The 23,015-nt window shown below is 35.8% G+C and overlaps 5 protein-coding genes and 2 pseudogenes across 6 annotated transcripts; 3 read left to right on the top strand and 4 right to left on the bottom strand.

The window, feature by feature from the left end:
* Positions 1-226: 226 nt before the first annotated feature.
* On the bottom strand, positions 227-5,616 carry LOC110730277 (pentatricopeptide repeat-containing protein At4g17616-like). Of its 2 annotated transcripts, none has more exons than XM_021910068.1 (4): positions 5,029-5,616; positions 2,130-4,510; positions 1,712-1,802; positions 227-810 (listed from the first exon to the last, which is right to left on the bottom strand). In XM_021910068.1, exon 2 carries the CDS (start codon positions 4,361-4,363, stop codon positions 2,252-2,254), a length of 2,112 nt encoding a protein of 703 aa, XP_021765760.1. In that variant the 5' UTR covers positions 4,364-4,510; positions 5,029-5,616; the 3' UTR covers positions 227-810; positions 1,712-1,802; positions 2,130-2,251. The 2 variants fall into 2 exon arrangements, with proteins under 2 accessions (XP_021765760.1, XP_021765758.1); XM_021910066.1 differs by having other exon boundaries at positions 228-838.
* A 210-nt stretch (positions 5,617-5,826) lies between these two features.
* Positions 5,827-9,609, top strand: LOC110730280 (annotated as a pseudogene).
* Positions 9,610-9,713: 104 nt separating this feature from the next.
* LOC110730278 (cactin-like) lies at positions 9,714-12,024 on the top strand. The gene has a single exon (XM_021910069.1). The coding sequence runs from the start codon at positions 10,108-10,110 to the stop codon at positions 11,845-11,847; it is 1,740 nt and encodes a 579-aa protein (XP_021765761.1). The 5' UTR covers positions 9,714-10,107; the 3' UTR covers positions 11,848-12,024.
* Positions 12,025-13,188: 1,164 nt separating this feature from the next.
* Positions 13,189-14,133, top strand: LOC110730043 (splicing factor SF3a60 homolog). The gene has a single exon (XM_021909821.1). The coding sequence runs from the start codon at positions 13,189-13,191 to the stop codon at positions 14,131-14,133; it is 945 nt and encodes a 314-aa protein (XP_021765513.1).
* Positions 14,134-14,789: 656 nt separating this feature from the next.
* Positions 14,790-16,587, bottom strand: LOC110730282 (F-box/LRR-repeat protein 13-like). Its single transcript, XM_021910072.1, has one exon. It carries the CDS (start codon positions 16,415-16,417, stop codon positions 15,071-15,073), a length of 1,347 nt encoding a protein of 448 aa, XP_021765764.1. The 5' UTR covers positions 16,418-16,587; the 3' UTR covers positions 14,790-15,070.
* A 170-nt stretch (positions 16,588-16,757) lies between these two features.
* Positions 16,758-18,475, bottom strand: LOC110730044 (annotated as a pseudogene).
* A 723-nt stretch (positions 18,476-19,198) lies between these two features.
* Positions 19,199-20,245, bottom strand: LOC110730045 (F-box/FBD/LRR-repeat protein At5g22660-like). The gene has a single exon (XM_021909822.1). It carries the CDS (start codon positions 20,243-20,245, stop codon positions 19,199-19,201), a length of 1,047 nt encoding a protein of 348 aa, XP_021765514.1.
* Between the last annotated feature and the right edge of the window lie 2,770 nt (positions 20,246-23,015).

A 23,015-nucleotide genomic window follows, 5' to 3' on the forward strand; every position in this document is an offset into this window, starting at 1 on the left:
ATGGGGTGGGTTAAGGATTTTATAATACGATGGTGGGTTTATATGAAGAGACAAAATCAAATTGTACTCCTTGTTTCTATTCAATTGCTTGAGTGCATGACTAATTGACTATGCTCTACATAAATAGATATTTAGGATTCTAACAAATTACTCATTCAAACTATTAAAATATTGGGTCTAGGTCAAGTACTACTTAATTCATAAACAAGTTAGATTATTTCATTATTATAAGTTCTAAAGCAAAGAGGGAGAATTAATGGACTCAAAAGGTGAAACTTAACCCAAGAATAAAAGGGCATGCTACTTCCAAAAGTGACTCCTTTCATGTTGTTACAAACTCTTACATGGTAGGAGAAAAAGAGCTACAAATATTTGAAATGCAACCAATGATTTCTGTAAAAAGAAAAATTTGCTTTTCACAACTCAATTGCCTATAGAGATAATCTAACTACTCAAAATCATACACATTTCTTCATGTGCTAAATTTTGCTCATAGCTTTATCGCTCACGTAACTTGTTGGACTTCCTTGTAGATTAAATGGATGAAAACACAAGCTACATTGGCTAATGCACCTCAGGTAAAATTCCAAAGTCAAACTAGCAGATTTTGATGCCATTGTGATCTCAACTTAGAGTTTGATTTGAATATTGATTAATTCAAGTTCACCAACCAAATCATGTTGAGCTCAACCTCGACGTCTTCAGTTTATCCATTACGTTGTGCTTCGTATTATTTAAGCCAAATATCCAAGAGTGAGCTTGTACTGAATCAAACAGTTTCTGTGGTACTGTTCTTGATTCTGAGTGTGCCTGCATGTATTTCCACTTATTCAACAAGCTGAAACGCACAAGCAACAACAATGTACATCAGCATTTTGAAATGAGATCAACCCAGGTCATCTATCTAAACATTGAATATGGACTTAATTTGTCCATTTCAGTAGTAAGATGTCCTAAATAAATCATGTGTGACCAACTATCTATTCCACAAAAGATTGACCTTGAAACCAATATTAAGATAATGCTACCAGCCTACCAAATCCTATCTACTATTTTTCAAGAAAACAATTTGTAAGTGGAAAAAAAGATGATGGCAACTTCCATATAAAGACAGGATAGATATTTTCAAACAACCAATATAATGAAGTGTAGCACCTCTTTCAAATTTCAATATTCTTCTTCAAAATAACCAACTTTCAAATGAGGGAATAGACTACCTCTACCTCAAGATGATTGGAAATACCTGACTTTTTGTGGTAAAACCTAATCAGCTTCACTTTGGTAAAAAATATCAAAAAATTTTGTATACTTATTACTTAACAATACTATATATAATTCATACTTCCTTAGGTTTGACCGCAAATTAAAATGGCTATGGTTCATATGTTTTCATCATGGACATAAAGCTGAAAAGAATATTCAACTTCACAGTAGATATTTTAATTCAGTAATGCAAAATTTCAATCTTAAAGAACAAATCCATATGAGAAAAGGACAAGACATGGTAGTGTTTTACTTGTACACAAGTAGTAGTTGAATTCTACTTTTCTTAATATTTTTACTTGACTGTTTTCCTATCTCTGATCATGTTAGTATGTTACTTGTACACAACATTTTGATATGCTAATCATGTCCTAGAAATATACAACTACCATCGATCAACATGTAACTAATGCCTTGTATACAAAGTCAGACAGAGGCTATCACCAACCTCTATATATATCCTGCTGATATTTCTTTGCCATTTGCCTGACGTTTGCTTGCAGCATTTAGTGCAATGGCCAAAGTGGCTAGCTTCAGTTCTGCACAAATAGACAAAAGTAATAGATATAAATATGACAAATTATTCATAAAAATTGCACTCATGAAAACCACAGGAAACAATAATCAAATGTTAAAGCTTTAAGCTTAAAGGGATTAGAAACAGTCTTGGCCGGAATCAGGAAAATTTGCTTATATGAGGCCATCAGGCCGATTTAACTTGACACAAACTTTAAACAAATAAGGATTTTTTTTTTATAAATACAACCAAGTTTGAATTGGTTAGCCACAGCTGAAAACATACAAAACTACTATTGCTTTTCATAAATTGCAATTAGAAAAAGAAATGGATCAAAAAATTTACTCACCGTCCGGCGAAGTCTCTGGCTTCACTTTGAATCTCTATCTACCTGTTGGCTTGATTAATTACACACCAAGAGTTAGGGTGCCTTCCATTCTATCAACCAAATCAGATAGCCCCAACACTGGTTCAATTATTGCGAACCCACTTTCTGAAGTCCTTAACATGCTCAAGCCTCAATCTCTGTGCTTCGGTTCTAACCTCTGTGGCCTTCAATTTTCTATAAAGGTTCTTATGAAGCCTTATGAACTCCTTATTATACATCCATCTATCAGCATACATACCGTGTTCCTTCATATGGTGAAGAACTTCCAGTACTCTCTCAAAGTAGCCTCCTCGAAGAAAATTTAACAGCAATAACTCATACAAGTCCCTGTTTGCAAGTGCACACCCATAATCCATAAACCTTTTGATATCACCCCACAAGATGGTGATTTCCCGATACCTTTCCAAAGATAAGTAGCCTTGTACCAAGTGAGCAAAAGTTTGCACTGTGGGCTGTATCTTTAACTCCTGCATTTTTCTGTATATTGTCTGAGCATCTTCCATCATTTTGGCCTTGCAAAAGAAATACATAGAAGAATTAAGTTCATAAACTTTAGATGGAGCTTTATTATAATCCCAGTTCATTTCTAGAACCAAAGATTCAGCTAATTCTGATTGCCTAATGGTATTTGATTTAACCACACTTCCATGTGCTACTCCTGAAAGACACTTAGACACCATTGTTTCGTCAGATGCATCAATGAGCAAACCAGTCATTTTAATCTGTTTCACAAGGGCTTCTGCTTCCTTGGACATATTTTCTTTGCGATAGGCTTTCAAAAGTAGCATATATGTTGAGGAGGGAACAGCCATATTGGCCATTTCCATATCATCCAATATATCATGAGCAGTCTCAAGGAAACCAGAATCAATGCATGCATGGATTACATCACAGCAAAGATTTTCTTCTTGAGCTGTACCCATCTTCTTTTGAATTGCAACTAAAAGTTCAGAAAGTTCAGTAATTCTACCTCTTCTCTTGTATTTTATAATGAGTCGTGCCAAGCCTTTACTAGTAATAATAAGTTTTCCGTTCTTAAATGCTACATACTCCTCTTCGCCTTTCACATGAATGACAAAATCCTTCTGCAGTAACTCAAACATAACTTGAACTTTTAAACCTTCTTTCAAATATGGGGAACCAATAGGCAGTTTACAAGGCTTCATCAGTTCCTCATTTAGTTGCAGAGGACGTGACCCCCATAGAAGATAAATATCAGTTACCAGGCTGGCAGCAGCATCAGTATCATCAAAATCATAATGCAAGCTCAAAAGCTTGTCATAGAAGTGAACATAATGCCGAGCAAGTGGCAATGAAACTTGATCTACATACTCTTTGAACCTCTTCAACTCGTCCCTCAGACCATTCATTTCATAAATGTAAGTGAATAGAAGAACAGAGTGTACATCAGCTACTGCTCTTATTCGTGCCATTGCTTCTATTATCTGTTGCCCTTTCAGCGATGATCCAGATCTCACGCAAGCCTCAAGAATAAGGTTGAAGATTGCAGTACTAGGTTTCATAGACGTGGCACATTCAGATCTCTTTTCTGTAAGATGATGGAAATGGTCACAAATTTCAAGAAGGATATTAGATGCCAGACATGTGCCAGCCTCAGTCTTCACCATATGCATAAACACAGAACACAGCACATCCACTGGGGGAACACTATTTCTGTGCAGCATGAGTCTGAGTACTTTCGATGCGAGTACAGGCATCTGAGCTCTTACAAGCGAAAGGCAAAGCCTTGACAAGCAATCATGCTCAAGTGATTCAGAATTTTCTTTTGCAACTTTAAATATTAAGTTGCATGCTTTAGGAAGTGAGCGGTGATCAGATGAGTAAGACAGTCCATAGATCAGCTTACTCAAAATAGCAGGTGGAGGAAAACCATACAAACTCTTAAACTTGCTAAAGACTGGCCATGCCTCAAAATCTTTGCAATCCAACAATGCACTTTCAAGCTTTTTCAACATAATATCATGGTTAGGACCTTCCCAACACAGCTCATCTTGCTCAGTTCTAGTACAGAAACGCCTGACACGCGCAACATTAAATTGTCTACTGCACACATTAGTTTCCCAATAAGTTCCACAGAAAGATTTACAGATATGTACATTGTGGACTACTGCTGCAGACTTCGTAATGTTTGAAGCAACAAGTAAAATTAACCGATGATACACCCTCCAAATCATCTGTACCAACTATAATGCCTTGTAAACGCGTATATAAAGTATCCATACCTACCAAACATAGTGACTAGGCATGCCTTCCAGAATCTTGGACAAATGTGATGAAATCAGCATCATATAGCTCATTCCATATTATAATTTAACAAATGCCTGTTTCATACATTCCACAACAATGTTATTACAGCAATCATGCATAAAATTAACGGTATTGAGGCCCGTGTCATAGTTCCATCCTAACATTAATGGTAATGGTATTGAAACCTTGTTAAGGGCATCAACTTCTTAAGAGGGATCATTAGGGGTGCTAAACCTTCGAGCCAAACCCGAATAGGAATAGGACGAGCCTCCACTAGAAGGCTCTGATTATGGACTCGATTAAGCACGAAAACTGAACATCTTAGCAATCGCATCTGACTCAATTATAAAATTACGCTCCTAAAATTCACATTCAAGTAATAATTTCCCATCTGAATAGAGTGCACATAGAAATATTTTAGCAACAAAATCACTGGACATAAATAATCTTCCATAAGTTGAGTAATTATAACAAGGGATTCAATAATCCAGCTTTAGAAGAACCCTAAATTGATTATACTGACAATAATTAAATTAACTATAGTGTGAAATTGATATTCGGTGACTAAATAAATGAAAAAAAAGCATCTTACCTCAGAGCTGAGAAGCTGCTTCAATAGCTCAGAAGCCGCTACAATGAGAGCAAAGATTACTGCTTCAATGAAGGAAACGTATTGCCAGCAAACAAATGAGGGGGAAATTAAAATGATTAAGTGGGGGCGTTTGGTTCAATCGGGGGAAACAGAATGAAAATATGAAATTAATAAAGGGATTCACGCTCACCTTATTTTTTCACGGTATATACTATATAGGACCTGTGACTCCGTGAGAGGTTTCGACCCAATACAACTATTTTCCTTGCCAACTCATAGAAAAAATAAAAAATACGGAGAACAATTTCAGGGGTCGCTTGTCAATTTGGTTAATTATGATGATATTAGCAATTAGAATGTTATCCCTTAGTTTTTATTTTAATGCCTTTATTTCTTCTCGTAATTGAAGATGAGTAACACGAATACATGATAGCTCACTTTGTGCTAAGATGGGATACTCGTGGTTGTTTGAGATTTGTTTGTGCGGATCTGCTCTGCTCTGTTCTGACATGCTTTGCATTGCTATGCCCTGTCGAAATCTGCTATGTTATGCCTTTCTCTGTTATGCAGTGTGTGAAAGCCTAACCTGCTCTACTTGTGAAAGCCTAACCTGCTCTACTTGATCTATTGAACTCTGTTCTGCTCTCCAATTGTGCCACAAGATCAAAAGAATAGGGCCATAGATCAAAAAAAAAAAAAAAAAAGAAAAAAAAGAAAAGAATGTACTATGACCGTTGATTATTAGATCCGGCGGTTAAGATTATAGGGTCATTACTTTTCTTCCTATATTTTAATTTCTTATCTCTTGTTTTTCACTTTTACACTGCATCCCCTCTCTTTCCTCCATTGAAGCGTACTCTGACTTCCCATTGAAGTGGATTTTGAGCTCTACTCTCTCCTCCATTGAAGCAGCTTTTGAGTTCTGAGGTAAGCTGTTTTTTCCTTTCTTTAACATCGTTTATCAACTTCACAATTTAGGGCTTAATTTCACTGTCTTTTATTTAATTGCTAGCATAGTCAATTTAGGGTTTTTTCTAAGGTGGGTTATTGAACTATTGGGGATAAGCACTGAATTTATGAACGATTATAATGAGCAATTTTGTTATTTGCAATTTACTCTGATATTCTTAAGCCACCAGAATTTATGTGTTTTTCTGAGCCTCAATTGATGATTGAGTCAAATTTGGTTGCTAATGTGTTGCATTATTCGAGCCTATTTGAGGCTATTGGAGCCTTAGCCAACCCTGGGTTTGAACCTGTTGAGCCTAACACTATTCCGGCTTGGCAGTGTTTAGCACCCCTAGTGAACCCCTTTAAGAAGCTTGATGATTAATAGGGCTGCAATACCATTGAAACACTTCAACCATACTGCCTAAATCCACAGGCTTTTGTTTATAACTTTTCATGTTGGGATGGAAAGCCATGATATTGGGCCTGTGTCCAGGGCAGCCGTCCCCTGCCGGGTATGGCCTGCTCGAGAGTTATATTGTACATTTGTGCTTAATTTACTTATGTTCCAACTTATTGTAGTGAAAAATTTTGAACAGGTAATTGCTTATTTTCCCTTAATACATTATTAAGTATGATTTGTGGGGTTCTGAAAGTTCTACTTATGGATATGTTAAATGGGGTTAGGTTAAAGCCTTAAAGGTAAGATCTGCATAATTTCCAGCCATCTTCATTTACTAAATCATTATCATCCTTACAAAAAGCCATTTGATAAAATAGATAGAAATCTTTCTTTCTGTTTCCTAGGAATGTAATTGAAGCAAAATATTATGACTTGGTTAGTTAGAAATGACGTGACAACTAATTAAGGAAATTTCCTCTTAGATTTCATTCAATAGGCTTGATTTTTACAAAGGCAATAACTCCCTTTTGTGAGCTTACAGAACATAGCTTTTACAGCCCTAATGATATCATGTCTTACATTGACTCTAACTATCTTGCTTAGAAATGATTAAATATCATAACACTATAACAGATATTATAGTGGGAAATAAACAAAATTGCACAAAGGAAATAACACTAACACTTTGTTTGGTTAGCATTTCATTTCCCAATCAAAACTTTCTTATCTGGAGAGATTGGTTTAATGGGGAAGGAATATAAATCTCTCCAATTCTTTTCCTCTTCCATCCCTTAACGTTGTATCCAAACACAGGAAAAAGATATCCTCACCTCTCCTTCCCATTCCGTCCATATCTTCCCCTCCAAACATAGTGTAACGTTGGCCAAAGAGACCTTTATTCCCCAATACTTTCCCTCAAACTTTGATGGAGGTGAGTGACTGAAAATGCTCCCAGATTGAAAAGTATCTTGGGTTTATTGGCTTGTTGCTGAGTACTAGTAGAGAGCACCTTAGTAAGACTCTTTGTGGGCCTGTAAGTGCACGATTGAAGGCTTGTGCATGAAGGACATGAACTATATAGGTTATGTTACGGAGGCTTAGTCAGTGTTATGTGAATGACTTTCCAGCTAGCCTTTGATAGAAGTCAGGCTGTTTTGGGGGGAGGGGTGGGGTCCCAATAACAATATCTGGTATGAGCTTAATATGATAGTCCAGAGAGGAGGGTACCTCGTGGCCAAGAATTTACTTTGATGTTAAGGAAATATCAAAGCATTTCCATACATATCATGTAAATCAAGTTGAGAGGAAAACTTTTTTCTGAGTTATAGGATAGCTTTAAATTGTTCTGGCTATGATTAAATCACTCACATACACAAGTCTAGGCAGAAAGGCCTACAATTTCATCAATTTGTAGATGTGTTTTATTGTATTCCTTTTTTAAGCAATTGAGGGGTGGGGGTGGATTTATGGTGAGTTAGTTTTATATTATGGATAGGCCTCTGGTTCTTGATGAAGCCATGATAACGCTGTTGCCCTTGTGATGTGGTTGCATGGTATATGTTTTCAAATTTCAACAGAATATGTATCCCGTCCCCAAAAAAAAAAAAAAAAAAAAAAAAAAAAAAAAAACAGAGCATGTAGTTACTTTCCCCTGATAAAAGCATAAGGTGTATTATGTTTGGATGATAAATATTGCTTTACTTATGAAGTGAACTGAAGTTCAAACTTCAAAGATGTCATTTTGCTTTTGATTCCTGGAGTTTAATAAGAAGGGTAGGTTTTCTAATAAGAAATTGATGAAAACAGTGTTGACCTTGGCTCATGTTTAATAGTCATTATACAACAAACTGTCTTCTAGACGTTTACATCTACTGATATTGCTATTTGCAAGCTAGCAAACATAATTTTGAGAGCCATGGTTTCATTTGCTCATAGTTGTCGTTTCTTCTTCTCACTATTATTTCTCTTGATGAGTGAAATTTCTGCATATATTTTGTTTTAGAGTTTTCAATTGGACCATTTCCTGTGTAGCGGCCTTCTTCTGTCATGTTATTTTTGAAAAGCAGGTGAATGATATCATGGGTTCTCTGTCTGCTTTCCTTCTAACTCTTTTTTGGGTGTTACTTTGAGCAGACCTATTGAAGCTTCAAGTTTGCACCAGCCAGTCATCCTGGGTAAGAAGGCAAGAAGCATGTTGGAGAACAAGGGAAACCCAACTTTTAATAAGTCAACAGGTTTGCCTCGGAAGAGATTTTACCGAGCCCGGGCCCATAGTAATCCGTTAAGTGATTCTCACTTCCCTGTTCCACTTTCACCTCAACATGTTGACTATTCACTTCATTTTCCTCAAATTTTTCCTTCCCCAGACCGATCTGGAGATGCAAGGAGGATTGAATTTGCTGATGTAGGTTGTGGTTTTGGAGGGCTTTGTATCAGCCTTTCAACTCTATTCCCTGAAAAGCTAATGATTGGAATGGAAATTAGGGATAAGGTGACAGAGTATGTTAAGGAACGGATTTTGGGCTTGAGGACAACAAATCCTGGTCAATACCAGAATGTCTCTGTGGTAAGGACCAACTCCATACATTCCAAACTATTTTGAGAAGGGTCAACTATCAAAAATGTTTTTCTTGTTTCCTGATCCACACTTTAAAGAGAAGAATCACCGTCGTAGAGTAATCAGCCCATTCTTGTTGGATGAATATGCTTATGTACTCCGGGAAGGAGGGATCATCTACACTATCACAGATGTTGAGGAGCTGGGGGTCTGGATGAGAACATGCCTTGAGAATCATCCCATATTTGAGGGTATTACAGACGAAGAGCTTGAAGCCGATCCTGTCGTTAAGCTCCTGGTATCTGCTACCGAGGAAGGGCAGAAGGTCGCCAGAAATGGGGGACAGACTTTTCAAGCAGTTTTCAGACGTGTTGCTTTGTCTGGTTAATCTGTACAATGTAACGTTGGACTGGCTTTTAAACTCTTGGTGCTAAGAAGGAAAGCAGGTCACCAGGAATTCAAGACAGATTTTTCGAGCCTCAGACAGATTGCTTTGTCTGGTTAGTCAGTATTCTGTATTATTAGAATGACTTTTTAGTTTTTAGTCGAACAAATCTATTATACATCTCTTAGGAGTAGTTCAATTTCAATGTTGAGATGCGGAATCTGCACTGTGCTAATATGCAAGATATTGAGTGGTTTTGACTGTATTATCATTCATATATTATGCTTACAGGTTAACTACAAGATGAATTTCAATTTATGCTCACAATTAACTTCACTCAAGATATTTTTGGTACATTTTTTGCACACTAGATTTACAATCAATAATATTAGTAGATCAAATAATATACGGGAACTTTTAACCAGTTTGGGTTATAAGTAATTGATTCATTAAGTGTTTTTTTTTTTTTTTTTTTTTAATAAAATAAATTAATAAATCATGAAATAAGTTCCTAAGGATAATAGGATTACTTTCTTACACATAGATTTTAATTTTAGTATAGGAAAGACAACAATTTTGTCCATGACCTGTTAGATTTACTTGGCCATCAAGTATAGGGATAATTCTTTTTTTTTTTTTTTTTTTTTGGGTAAAGGGATAATCCAGTACTTGCCCTTCAATTATATATAAATAATCCGCTGCTTAATGTATTTTACCAAATAGAAGTTAGTACCTCCTCCACGATCAATTCTCTTCCCTTACCCAAATCCCTGACCAGCCAAAAACATGTTGAGTCATGAGAGCAGCAGGAGCAGTCGTAGAAGAGGACGCTGGCAATTCAAGGACAATTCTGACTATGATATGTCAGAATCCTTTGAAGAGGCTGGCTACAGCAGGAAAAGAAAGAGGAATATTTCGGAGGAAGAGGTTAAGGAGTACCTCGCGAAGAAGGCGCAGAGAAAGGCTGTGAGTGTGGCGAAGAAGTTCAAGAATCAGATAACCAATGAGCAATTTGTGTGGAAGAAGATCGAGAGAGATGTGATGGTGCGGGGTTTTAAGGCGACAATGGATGACCTCACCGTTAAGGCTGAGAAGAAGAGGCAGAAGGAACTGATGGCTGAGTTTAAGAAGATGCAGAAGAGGAGAGAAGAGAGAGTGGAGGAGAAGGCGCGGAGAGACGAGGAATTAATGATGTTGCAGAGAGAAAGAGATAGGGCTGAATCTGGTAACTTGGAGATGAAAGAAAGAGAGTTTCTTTTAGAACAGTATAAAATAAGGTCTAGGGTCCGGCTGCGCGAAGGGAGAGCAAAGCCAATTGATATTCTTATTGTGTATCTTGATGAATCTGATAAATTCGATGTCAAGGAGTTGTATGAGCCGCCTTACATGGTTTTCAAGGGCTCAAGTACTGTTAAAGAATTTCAGGAGCTAATTGATGATATTAAACTGCATCTTGATCTTGACAGGGCGCCCATGTCGTCAACTCATGCGGAGTATTGGGAGGCACTGATGGTGGTTTGTGAGTGGGAGTTGGCTGAAATCAGGAAAAAAGAGGAAATTGATCATCGAGTTAGACTCCATGGTATGCATACGAGTGTTGAAAAAGATGTCATAAACTACTTGGAAGGCAAGAGTTACAAAGATTTGGTAGCACTATTAGAACAAATCGAGTCATTGATGCTTACTGGAAGAGCAAAGGTGGTTGAGTATTGGGAAGCTGTCCTTAAACAGCTTCACTTTTACAAGGCTAAGGCTTGTCTTGATGAAATTCATATGAGTAGAAATTTGCACCACCTTGAAGTACAGCAGGCTCTCCAAGAGGAAAACACTAAATCTGTGGAGGGAACCGAGGAGGAAGTTGAAGATGCTCGGGATGGTCCATATTCCCCTCGGCTCTTACATGGTGAAGATAATGAGGAAGCAATTGATCCTGATGAGGATAGGGCAGTTTTGGAGAAGCGCTTGGGTGTTTTGGTTGAACAGAAAAGGTGGTTGAAAGAAGCAGGAATGGCTTTAGAACCGCGTTCAAAGCCAGAGGAGGGTGACTTTGAGGTCATGGCAAAGAAAGAAAGTATGGGAGCCATGGAGGAAGGTGACGTGGTTTTGGGTTCCGATGCTGTAGTGAACCTGGATTCACAGGTGTATGATTGGCATGACATGTATCGCCCAAGAAAGCCCAAGTATTTCAATTATTTTCATACAAGTTATGAATGGAACAAGTATAACCGGACACATTACAGCCGTGATAACCCTCCTCCCAAGTTTGTTCAAGGGTACAAATTCAATGTATTCTACCCACACCTTATTGACAGTTCTAAGGTTCCCAAAGCACTTGTTGAGAAAGACGGGGACTCTACTGAGACATGTATTCTTAGATTTCAAGCCGGGCCTCCTTATGAAGACCTAGCGTTCCGCATTGTGCTTAAAGAATGGGAGCTTTCCTGCAAAAAGGGTTTCAAATGTACATTTGAACAAGGCATATTACGTTTGTATTTTAACTTCAAGCGGTATGGTTATCGACGATAAAAATGTATATGCTCCCCAATCTGCACATTCAAGTTTTCAGACTCATCTCAGCATCCGCCTTGAGTGTTTTCAGACTGTTATAGATGCAATTGCCTTCAGAATTGTATCTACAAATTTAGTACTTCGTAATATGTTTTCAAAATTGTATAAATCATGATACAGTTTGTTTTTATCTTGAATCCGAATTATGAATTTGATGATATTTAAGTTGCAGTATATATCTACTTCGCAAATGCTGTGCTTTATATACAACTTTTATTATTATACCCTGCCTTGTGCCTTCGGTACACTAAATTTATGCACTGTGGACTGTGGTTGTCGATGTCTATGCTATTAGCTGCCAGACAGAAGTTTGTTCTATTGTCATCCTCGGACAAGTCACTATTGCTATAGAGGCAATTGTTGTATAACTTTGTTACCTTTTCCGGAATATACTCATTCATTTTTTAAAATACGAAGTAAAAATTTACATGTTTTAATCTGGTATTGATTTTGGGACGACATTTAGATGAAATCTAACCAAACAATATCATATGTAGGTCTACTTGTACTGTATTTTTTGATACAAATCTAATTATGTCAAAACTAACTACTTATGGCCTGTCCTGAGTCACTGAAAACAACTAAACTGAATTACTCCGTAATTGATAGAGCTAAAATGATTTGTTTATGAGAGAAGAAAATTAGGATCAGAACTAAAATAATTGGAGTTGAACTATACTGAACTGAAATTAAGTTGAATCGAATAAGCTCTTAATACTCAACTCATTATAAAAGTTATAAACTTATAATCATACAAATGGTTTGAATTTTGATTAAACTTACAAACTCTATTTTACAATTTATTTATTTTTGTTTTAATAGAACCCTAGTTATAAGGTTAAATAAAACTTCGGTTCTATTATTAAAAAAAAAAAAAAAAAAAAACTTGGCTTTCAAAAAAAAAAAAAAACAAAAAAAAAAAGTTAATAAAACTTTCCTTAAAAAAGGTTTTATGTTAAATAAAAAAGTTTAGTTGAACTTTCCTAAAATAAACGTGAAGTAAAACTTTCCTAAAAAACAAAGGCTAATTAACAAGATTGGGGACTTGGGGTGCAAGAAAAAATCAATTTACAATCCGGGAACTTGACCCTCAAGCATATAAAGATTACACCGCCTAATAATCATCAAATGAACCGACTTAATTTCATTCATCAATTATAAATATCCCTCAACATTTAGTGTTTATATGCAAATCAAATTCCTTCAACAATTTTGTCAAAAAAAATTCCTTTAACAATAAGAAAAAAAAATCTTAAAGAAAGTCTTCTAATAGGGTTAGTTTAATTTTAAAGTTTAGCGATGGAAGTCCGTAAAGTATGTGAGATAATTAGTAAGGTGTTTAAGGAGTTCGATGACATTTCTAAGCAGGAGACACACGAGTACAAGCGCCTTAACCCGACGGCGGCTTCGAATTTTGTTCGAGATAGTGAGCTGTACGAAATTCCCTTAGGGAGTGTTCAAGGGTATGAATTTGGGTGTCCTCTTGATTGTGTTGATACATTTTCTGTTGTTGATGAGTCATTCTTGGAGCGATCGGAACCCGTGAAGTTCATTGACAGGGTGTTCGATGGACAATGGAAGGGGGGTAGTAGGGGTAAGAAGCGGTCTAGGATGATGGCAATCGACGAAGTTGATGAGTGTAATACATTGGAGAGTTTGATTGAGTTGGGACCGGAGAAGCTTAAAGAGGGTTTGGATGTCTTGGGACTCAATTCTGAGGATACTGTCTTACAGAAAGCGGCGAGGCTGTTATTGGTCAAGAACACCCCTGAAGATAGGCTGAATCGAAAGTGCTTAAAGACGGGAAGAGAAGAAGATGTACAACAGTCTGATTATAAAGTGACAGGACTCGTCGAGGCCAATGTCAAGAAGTTGTGTGGGATTCTAGAAGAGACTATTGAGCAAACTCGACAAGATGTTGAGAACAGGCTAATGATGACTGCTAACGAAATAACTTATGACTGCAAGGCTGATTATGAGATCGAGGGAGAAAAGGATGTCGAAAAGGTTGATAACTTGGTGCTGGGTTGGGATGGACTTGACCAAGAATTCGAGTGTCAGATATGTGGGAATTACACCTACAAGGGGCAGATTGCTTTCGAGAGGCACTTCCGTGAAGAGCGTCATGAACATGGTATGCATTGCCTAGGAATACCTAACTCTCAGATCTTTTATGAGATTACTGAGATTGATGAGGCAGAAAAGCTGTGGGAAGATATTCGACCGAGACAGGAAATGTTCTAGTGGTGTCCTGTATCAGACGAGGTTTATGAAGATGCAGGCAGTAACATCCATCTACACTAAGATGACCAACACTATTATTATTATTATTATTAGGCAGGGCTTAATCTGATTATATAACTTTTTACCTTTTATTATTGATTTGTAGTCTTTTGTTGAACTGTGTAGCTTATATCTGAATCAGACTTTTGTAACAGATTCCTAATTTGTTTTGAGAATAACAGATATTTCTGATTCCATTAGAAGGTCACGTTTAGTTAACTGATATTCGTATGTGTAGCTAATTTCAGTACTCTATACTACACCTCCAGAACAGAAACAATCAGACACGATAATATAATACTCGAATATACTTGTATTACACAGGGGGCATAGAAAATTGATTCTGACACTTACTAAGCAATCAAAACTCAGACAAAATTCACCTGCTTTTCGATTAAAATCTAGAACCTGTAAAATTCATTTTGTGGAGATTTATATTTAAGCAAAACAGCTTCAGGATGACAAGTCTGAAAGCTTTCCCAACAGACAATTTGACTCCTATATTATATGCAGAACTCCAAATTTGACTCCTATATTATATGCAAAACTCTAAATTTGACTCCTATTTTTTATGCAGACTTGAAAGATCTAGGTGTAAAAGCATATTCCACAATTAGTAAACATGTAATTTGTCTCTTTAAAGAAAATAAATTAATGCTACAATAAAAAATTAAGTGTATCAATTTTACATTCTTGAAGCACAAATAAAAATCAGGTCTTAAGTGCCTGTGTGGCAATCATATTCTGCATCTAATTTTAAGCTTCTCAACAAGCAGTACTGAGGCGTATTTGGTATAACCTGTCTTTTGCAAAGAAAAACGATACGTAGTGAAACTTGAAGTTCAGAAACAGGAGCCACTTCAATTCTTACATGTCAAAATCATTCATGCCTTGCAGATTATGGACTGTCAGTAGGTGTCTGACCAAACAGAGGATCCTCAACATTTATGGTTATTTTGGTATTCCTTGGAACCAATAACATTGTTCTAGACAATTTATACTCCCTCCATACTTGACCTCTTTCACCATCATCATCGCCATAACCATCATGAACGGAGGAAATATAAAGCCGGTCCAAAACAGTTGCATTACTTAGAATGTACTCAAGCAACTTCACATCATTGGCATTACCCTGAGTATTCAATAATTTTATCTTCTTAAGCCGACTTAACAAGCATATTGGTATTGGATTTCGATCACCCCAATCCTTTTCATTCTTAGACAAATCTAAGGTAAGATGGACAAGATTATGAAAGACTGACCCAACATCAAAATCCAAGCTATCAAGCGCATTGAACACAGAAAGACCATTTAACAGGTTAAGAGATTCAACACTAGAAATCCCCTGAACAAGTTTTGGTATATATCTTATAAAATCAATCCTACTATAGCTAAAGTTCGAAATGTCAAGATCTGCCCTGACCAATCTGCTTGGATACTGATCAAACCTATACAGACCAAGAAAGCCGCGAATCTCAATGTGTTGGAGCAATGGTGCTTTAATGGTAAACACAAAATGCCGCGATTTTCCCCTGATAATCAAGGACTTCAGATTCTGAGCTGATATTGTCAGATATTCTGAGTTAGCGGAATCTTCATCTATTTCCAAAGACAACATTTCCAACAAAGGGCAAGACTTAAACAAAGTTTCAAACACTGATCTATTGTTGGTTGGCAGGTCAATTAACACAAGCTTCTTCAAATTTGGAAGACTAACAATTTCAGTTTCTGGCAATTCACAGCATAAATTTCCACCCAATTCAAGTTCTACTAGTGATTCAACGTCAAATACACAAGACGGAAAACGAACATGAGGTCCAAGATAGTAAGGAAAGTCGCAACTTACCTTGATCTTAGCCACTTTAAGGACACAAACACGACGAATCCAGGATTTCAAATAAGCAGAACACACTTCAAATTCATCATTCTTCGCAGTTTGTGGGTAAGGGATATGTAGATGGAAGGTTTTGATAAGTGGGGAGGTGATCCGGTTGAAAATATTATCAACCGTGTTGATGAATTGGAAGAATTTTTCAGAGTGATCGGAGTCAGAGGCACGCGGCCATGGCCAGTCTAAAAAGAGGTGAGGGAGTTGTAGCTGTGTCCAGAGGTAACACCATCGGCGAGATAAGATAGAGGTGGCAACTGCGGATTTGAATGGGATGAATGAAAGAATATCGACCAAAAGAGTGTCTGGAAGTGAGCTTAATCTGTCTTCTTCATAATTTGAGAGTGTTTCAGCCATTTTTGTTTGGATTTTTGAGTGAGATTTTTTATTTTAAACTCTCTCAAATAAGAAAGAAGTTGAATTGGTTGTTGGATACAAAAAAGTCTACCTAACCTTTGAATTTTATTTTGGAGGGATTATAATAGAAAACTAAGACAGAGTTTACTATAAATATAAAAAGACTACATATAAAAATTAGGGGCAAAAGTAACCAATAGTAGGATGGATTGTGACATCAAATCTTCTTTATTGCCTCATATTGTTCTTAATGAGTCTAAAGAAAAAACTAAGGCATTACATTATTATTTATTTGAAAAATTGGTCGTCTTCAGCAAAGCACTTGTGGTATCCAACCCAGTCATTTATAGAAGTACTCCGTACCTACATTACTTGATGATGCACGAATATAAATTCCATTAAACTCAATCTCGCAAGTTAAACAACTCCTTGGAAGGCTGAACAATATACCACAGAAGTCATATTCCTTCCGTAATTGGTTTTTTTTTGTAATCGCCAAGGTTAGAATTCTTACTAGCAATGCAAGAAATGTAAAGCTTCTCCAAAACATGTGCATTGCTTAGAATGACTTGAACCAAATTGGCATCATTGTAGCCTCCAATAATATTGATTTTCAACAAGTCTATCTTCTTGAGTTTCGGTAACAAACATAATGGTATTGCGGATCCCCAATTGATAACAGTCTTAGATAAAGACAATCGAAGATGAGTTAGATTACGAAAGAGTGACCAAACATTTGCATCCACGGGAAAAAGGGCATTATTGTAGATAGCAAGACCACCCTTTAGTTTAAAGTAGTTAGCATTCGACATCCCTCGAAAAAGAACAGGTATTAAGGTATAAAGAGCATTTCCTTGCTTGAATCTACAATTCCTATCGATAGAATCCCTAAACACAATAGATGCCCTTTTCAAATAACTCAGAGTCTCGACGAAACAATAAGATGCAATACAATCTTTAATCTCAATCTCTTCCAACAAGGGTGTATCAATCACAAATTTTTTTATCAAAAACGACGAGACATATGTACTATTAATCACCAAAGCTTTCAAATTTGGAGCTGAAATATCTATTATGTAGTCGTCATCTATGTTATTTTGATCCTTGGACAAATCGAATGTCAAGATCAAAGTCTCCAATAAAGAACAATACTTAAGAATTGCCTTCAATGATTCAAGGTTGACCAACCGATAAATACCTAGTTTAAACCTCTTCAAATTAGGAAGATTAACAATACCATTTTTAAGATATCTACAATAATAACATCCATCTAATTCGAGGTTTACGAGTGATTTGATTTCGAAAACATAACTTGGTATATGTATGCTAAACCAGGCAAAATCAGAAAAGCTTATATCTAAACTTACAAGATTTAAGGCGGAAATTTGAGGAAGACTTGAATACACAAACTTTAACAGTTTTACGAATAGATCATCTTCCAAATAGTGGTTATTATCGAAATGTTTCAAATGTAGTTTTGAGGTTTGGATACGCGGGGAGGTGAATTGATTGAGGATGTGATCGAAAGAGGATATAAATTTTTCAAAGTTTTTTTCACCGCTATTTATGTCGATGATAAGGTTACGACTAAAGTTACGAAGCTCGGTCGAAAGGGATCGCCAAGGACGGGACAAGATCGAGGTAGCAACGGCAGAATGGATAGGGAGAAGGGATAAAATTTCGATCAATAGAGCGTCCGGGAGAGAGCTTAATCTGTCCTTTTTACCACCATTGTTTTTGTTGATGAGGATATTTACTTCATCCATATTATGATTCATGTGAGTTTATTAGGATTTTCAAGAGGTTTCAATAGGGTTTAATCAAGGTTTAGGAGGATGGCAATAAATGAAAGTATAAGCCCTAACAAACATTATTGGGCTCACTTTTGTCCATCTCTTTTATCATTATTTTTTTCCCATATTGATCCATTTAAGGGAGAGTCACATCGATCCTGGCCTAACCCGTCCAATAACCAAATTAAATTATTATTTTAATCAGCAAAAATCAATCTTAGAGCCTGTTCACATTTACTTAATTTCAGTTCAGTTCAGCTTCTAATTTCCCTCTAAATAAGAAAAAAAAAACATTTTAAACATTAAAAATCAGTTTTAATCATAAAACTGATTCAATCTTATCAAGAGTTGAAAAGTATATTTATTTTTATTTTATTTTTTTGAAACAATTGAAAAGTATATTTATGACTTTGTTATTATCTCCTTTCAAATTACGAATTTAATTAATTAGTCAAACAATGCTCAACAATAAAAATCAATTCAACTAGCAATGTATAACAGAAACAGGCAAATACTATTGAATTGATATCTCCTAAAAACAAGCTAATTTCCATCAATGAGAATTTTAAGATGACTATGAAATCAATATAAATTAACAGAAAATACGCATAATCACACATTCATGATTCATGTGATACTTCCATTAGGAAGCATTACCTCTAATTGCCGCGGCAGTGGTAGACACCTTGATATATAAGCCCGAAAATTCGATTTGGCACCGTGGTGAGCTTCTTCTACACTTGGATAGTTTTTCCCAAAACGATAACTCCGTACTTCGATCATACAATACCGTTCTCACATTTTTAGTAAACACACAAACGAGCCGCTCCAAGTATGGTGTGCAACACAAAAAGTACTTAATGGCATCCAATATATTCTCTTCATTGTAATCAGTCGAATTCACCTCTACCTCAACTCTCTTAAATCTTGTCAATAAAAGCAAAGGTGCCGCGAAATCATTTGATGAAGAGATCAAGCCAACATTACGTCAGCTCGTACTACTCAAGACAAGTACTTCCAAATTTGGACATAATCGAAACAATACCAAGAGCATCTTATACTCATTGTTAGTAAAATGTGTATTCAATCTAAGATAGCTCAAATTTGGGTAAAATCGAGTCGAAAAGGTGAATGCGATTAAATCAAGTGTAAGGGAGCTCACATGAGAAATTGATCCAAGAAATTTATTGATGTTCAAGATCATCACATTAGACTCAGGTAACAATGTCAAACTTGGATTTGAGTCACTTACACTCAAGTATTTTAAACTTGGTGCATCAATTGTAACTTTGGCTAAAAGTTTGCATCCAATCAACTCTAAATTTAACCGCTCCAAATTTTTCGCGGATATATTAATATCCGCGATAATTTTTCTAGGCTGACGAATGTGACAAATAACCATGGACAAATTTTCAAGTGACGGACAAGACTTAATTAGTCTTCCCCAAAAGTTACAATGAAACAGCAACACGGTCACACTCAACTTCTTTAGTTTCGGAAGGTTGAAATTGGTCGTGGTTGTATCATCTTTAATAGCATGATCAGGCACAAAGCAAGACAACTCGGAGACGAGTTCAAGTACAACCAACGCAGGAGTTTGGAAAATAATTGAAGGCGTTACAGTGTTCATCAACTTAAAATCACGCTCTATAACTTTTATGCAGATTTTTTGTACTTTACTATCACAAATTTGATGAAGCCAAGAATTCACGTGTTTAGACAAATCGCTTAACCATTCACTCCCACGAGACCGGTCACAACCACGGAGAGTAAAAGAATTGATTAAGGGAGACGCTAACCTTTGGAAGACTTTGTCGATATCTGCGAACTTATCGATGCTGGTAGTGAATTTGCGGCAATTGATGTCGATAGAAGTGATATGTGTCCATAGATAATGCCATCGAGGGGATAAAATAGCAGTGGTAGCCGCGGTGTTGGTAGGGAGACGGCTGAGAATATCGATGAGAATGGGATCGGGAAGAGAACTCAGTCTGTCCTCTCCGCCATTGTTGTTCATCATCCTCAATCTAGCCATTATTTTTTTTTTTGTTTTTGTTTGGGGTGTGAGAGAGGATTAGACACGGGTTTATATATGAAGTGATAATTATTAAATGTAATTGAAGGTTCGTTAGAAAAAAAAAGAAAGCTTGGGTTTCACCAAAACATTGGCTTGGGCCGCGTATTTACTTGCAATTAACCCAAAAAAATAAAAAATTAAAACACAACCTTATATAAATGAAATACAACTTCATTCTCTTCTTCTTCCCACCATCTTTACAAAATTTTGTTTCCTTTTCAGAAACACACTATCTCTCTCTCTCTCTCTCTTTTTTTTTTTTTAAATCTAATCTCTTTTTATTTCTTTATTAAATTTACTTCATTCTTTTTTTTTCAAATTCTTGTTTTCTCTCTCCTTTGTTCTTTGATTTTTTTTCCATTAAATTTCTGCATTTAACGTGATGGAACAATTTTAAATTCCCAAAGATACCAATCCAAGTTTGTTATTATGAACTCATTGTGATCAATATTAATTTAATTTTTGATTTTGAGATGAATTTGTGGATGAAATAATTGTTTTAATATCAATTGAATTTGTGAAAGCTAATTTGATTGATCTCAATTCGTAATCGATTACCTGATTATTTTTACTGTTCTCATTAATCAATTCGTATCTATTATGATCGATTACCTGATACTTTTGAACATTTAGTAACAAAATCTGAACAATTGAAAATTTTGAACATTTTAAAAAAAAAATCTGAACATCAAAATTTTTGAAAATAAATATCTTAACAATCGCAATGTACCACGCTTATACTTTTGACATTCAGTAAAAAGATTTGAACAATTGCAAATTTTGAACATTTAGTAAAAAAATCCGAACATCGCAAATTATTTAGTAAAAATATCTTAACAATCACAATGAACACGACTATACTTTTGAACATTTACTAAAAAATCTGGACAATTGCAAAATTTGAACATTAAGTAAAAAAATTTGAACTTCGCAAATTTTGATCATTTAGTAAAAATATCTGAACAATCTCAATGTATGCCTATACTTTTAAACATTTCGTAAAAATATTTGAACAATTGCAAATTTTGACCATTTTGTACAAAAATTCGTACATCGCACCACTTCCATACTTTTGAACATTTGGTAATAAAATCTGAACAATCGCCTGTGGTCCAGCTATCCTAGATGGACCAAGGTGCACAATAGACTTATTGCCCATTATAGAGGAGTGTTCTAGAATAAATTGAATAATCTTCTACGGAGTACTTTTTTTTTTTGAACGGAATCTTCTATTGTGTATTATTTCCTCCGTTTCTATTTAGTTGTCGCGTTTGATTTAGACATACATATTAAGGAGAAAAGAGAGAGTGAAAGAGAATGAAAAAGTAAGTGAGGTAGCTTGTAAATGCAAGGTAAAAAATTAGGGCTGGCAAACAGGTCGAGTCGGGTCGGGTTCAGGTCGACCTGTTTACATAAACGGGTCAGGACCCCCCAACCTGAACCCGACCTGTTTACTTAAACAGGTCAAAATAACCAACCTGAACCCGACCTGATTATAAACGGGTCGACCTGAACCCGACCCGCCTAAATCTGATTTTTTTTTTAATTAAAAAAAATTAAAATAAAAACCTGTAATTTACTAATTTCTTTATACTGTAATTTTTTTAACCTGTAATTTGACTAATTTCTTTAACCTGTAAGATTCAAGTATTCAAGACTTCAAATTCAACACATAATTCAAGCAAACATAACTTAACAACATAATTCAAGAAAATCCTGCTGCATTAGTGCATTGTCCATACTTCATAGTTTCATACACTCACAACAACAACTAAAACTTGAAAAGTAGCTAGCCAACAAGTCCAAAATATTTCCAAGAGTTACATGTCCAAAATACTTCCAAGTAGGCAAATAAAAGTTCAACTAGAAAACCAAATACATGTCCAAAATAACAGTAACAGTTTCATCAACTAATTTTAGAAGAAATTAACAACATAATCAGGTTTGACTCTCCATGACAGCAGGACTTTCTGGTGCACTTTGTGGAGGGCTGGGGCTGGGAGTATCCCCCACATCATCGTTGACTTTCATGGCCATGATTTTTCCACATAAATCTTGCAATTGCGGATCCATATTAGCTACAACCAAAAGAATACATACAAAAGTTAATTTGAGCCTTAAGCATAAATAAAATAGTACAAAAAAGAAACAAAAAAAATTGTAATTTTAAATACATAAACTATTTTCATACCTTCACCAAAAGTCCAATCTTTGAGGCAAATGATAGCTTCTGCTGTGTTTGGTTTCAAAGAGCTTCTATAGCAGTCCAAAACTCGACCACCAGTACTGAAGGCAGATTCTGAAGCTACTGTTGAAATAGGGATTGCAAGGATGTCCCTTGCCATCTTTGAAAGAATTGGATACCTCACAACATTTGTTTTCCAATGATATAGAATATTAATGTTGGTTGCACGAGGAATCAATGGCTCTTCCAAGTAGATTTGCAAGTCAGATTTAGCAGCAACATATGATTTGCTAGAAGAGAAGTTATCAAAGTCCTAAAAGATGTTTAAACAAAAATTACAATAAAGCATACAAAAAACAGAATTTAAAGCTGATTATCAAACAAAAAGCAAGTGTTCACAGTTACCATCATAAAAGAATCAGAAGCAACATCAACTTGCTCTTCATTAGGCTGTCTAGAAGAACGGCGCCTTGTTCGTGGTGTTGTTGTGGAAGCCTCAGTCACATAAGCACCATATAAATAATCCAACCTTTCCTTGAACTT

Source organism: Chenopodium quinoa, unplaced genomic scaffold (genome assembly GCF_001683475.1).
Source record: "Chenopodium quinoa cultivar QQ74 unplaced genomic scaffold, ASM168347v1, whole genome shotgun sequence".
NCBI lineage: Eukaryota > Viridiplantae > Streptophyta > Magnoliopsida > Caryophyllales > Amaranthaceae > Chenopodium > Chenopodium quinoa.

Coding starts and splice junctions, on each gene's coding strand:
- LOC110730045 (XM_021909822.1), bottom strand. CDS start 20,245: ATGGCTAGATTGAGGATGATGAACAACAATGGCGGAGAGGACAGACTG.
- LOC110730043 (XM_021909821.1), top strand. CDS start 13,189: ATGGAAGTCCGTAAAGTATGTGAGATAATTAGTAAGGTGTTTAAGGAG.
- LOC110730282 (XM_021910072.1), bottom strand. CDS start 16,417: ATGGCTGAAACACTCTCAAATTATGAAGAAGACAGATTAAGCTCACTT.
- LOC110730277 (XM_021910068.1), bottom strand. CDS start 4,363: ATGATTTGGAGGGTGTATCATCGGTTAATTTTACTTGTTGCTTCAAAC.
- LOC110730278 (XM_021910069.1), top strand. CDS start 10,108: ATGTTGAGTCATGAGAGCAGCAGGAGCAGTCGTAGAAGAGGACGCTGG.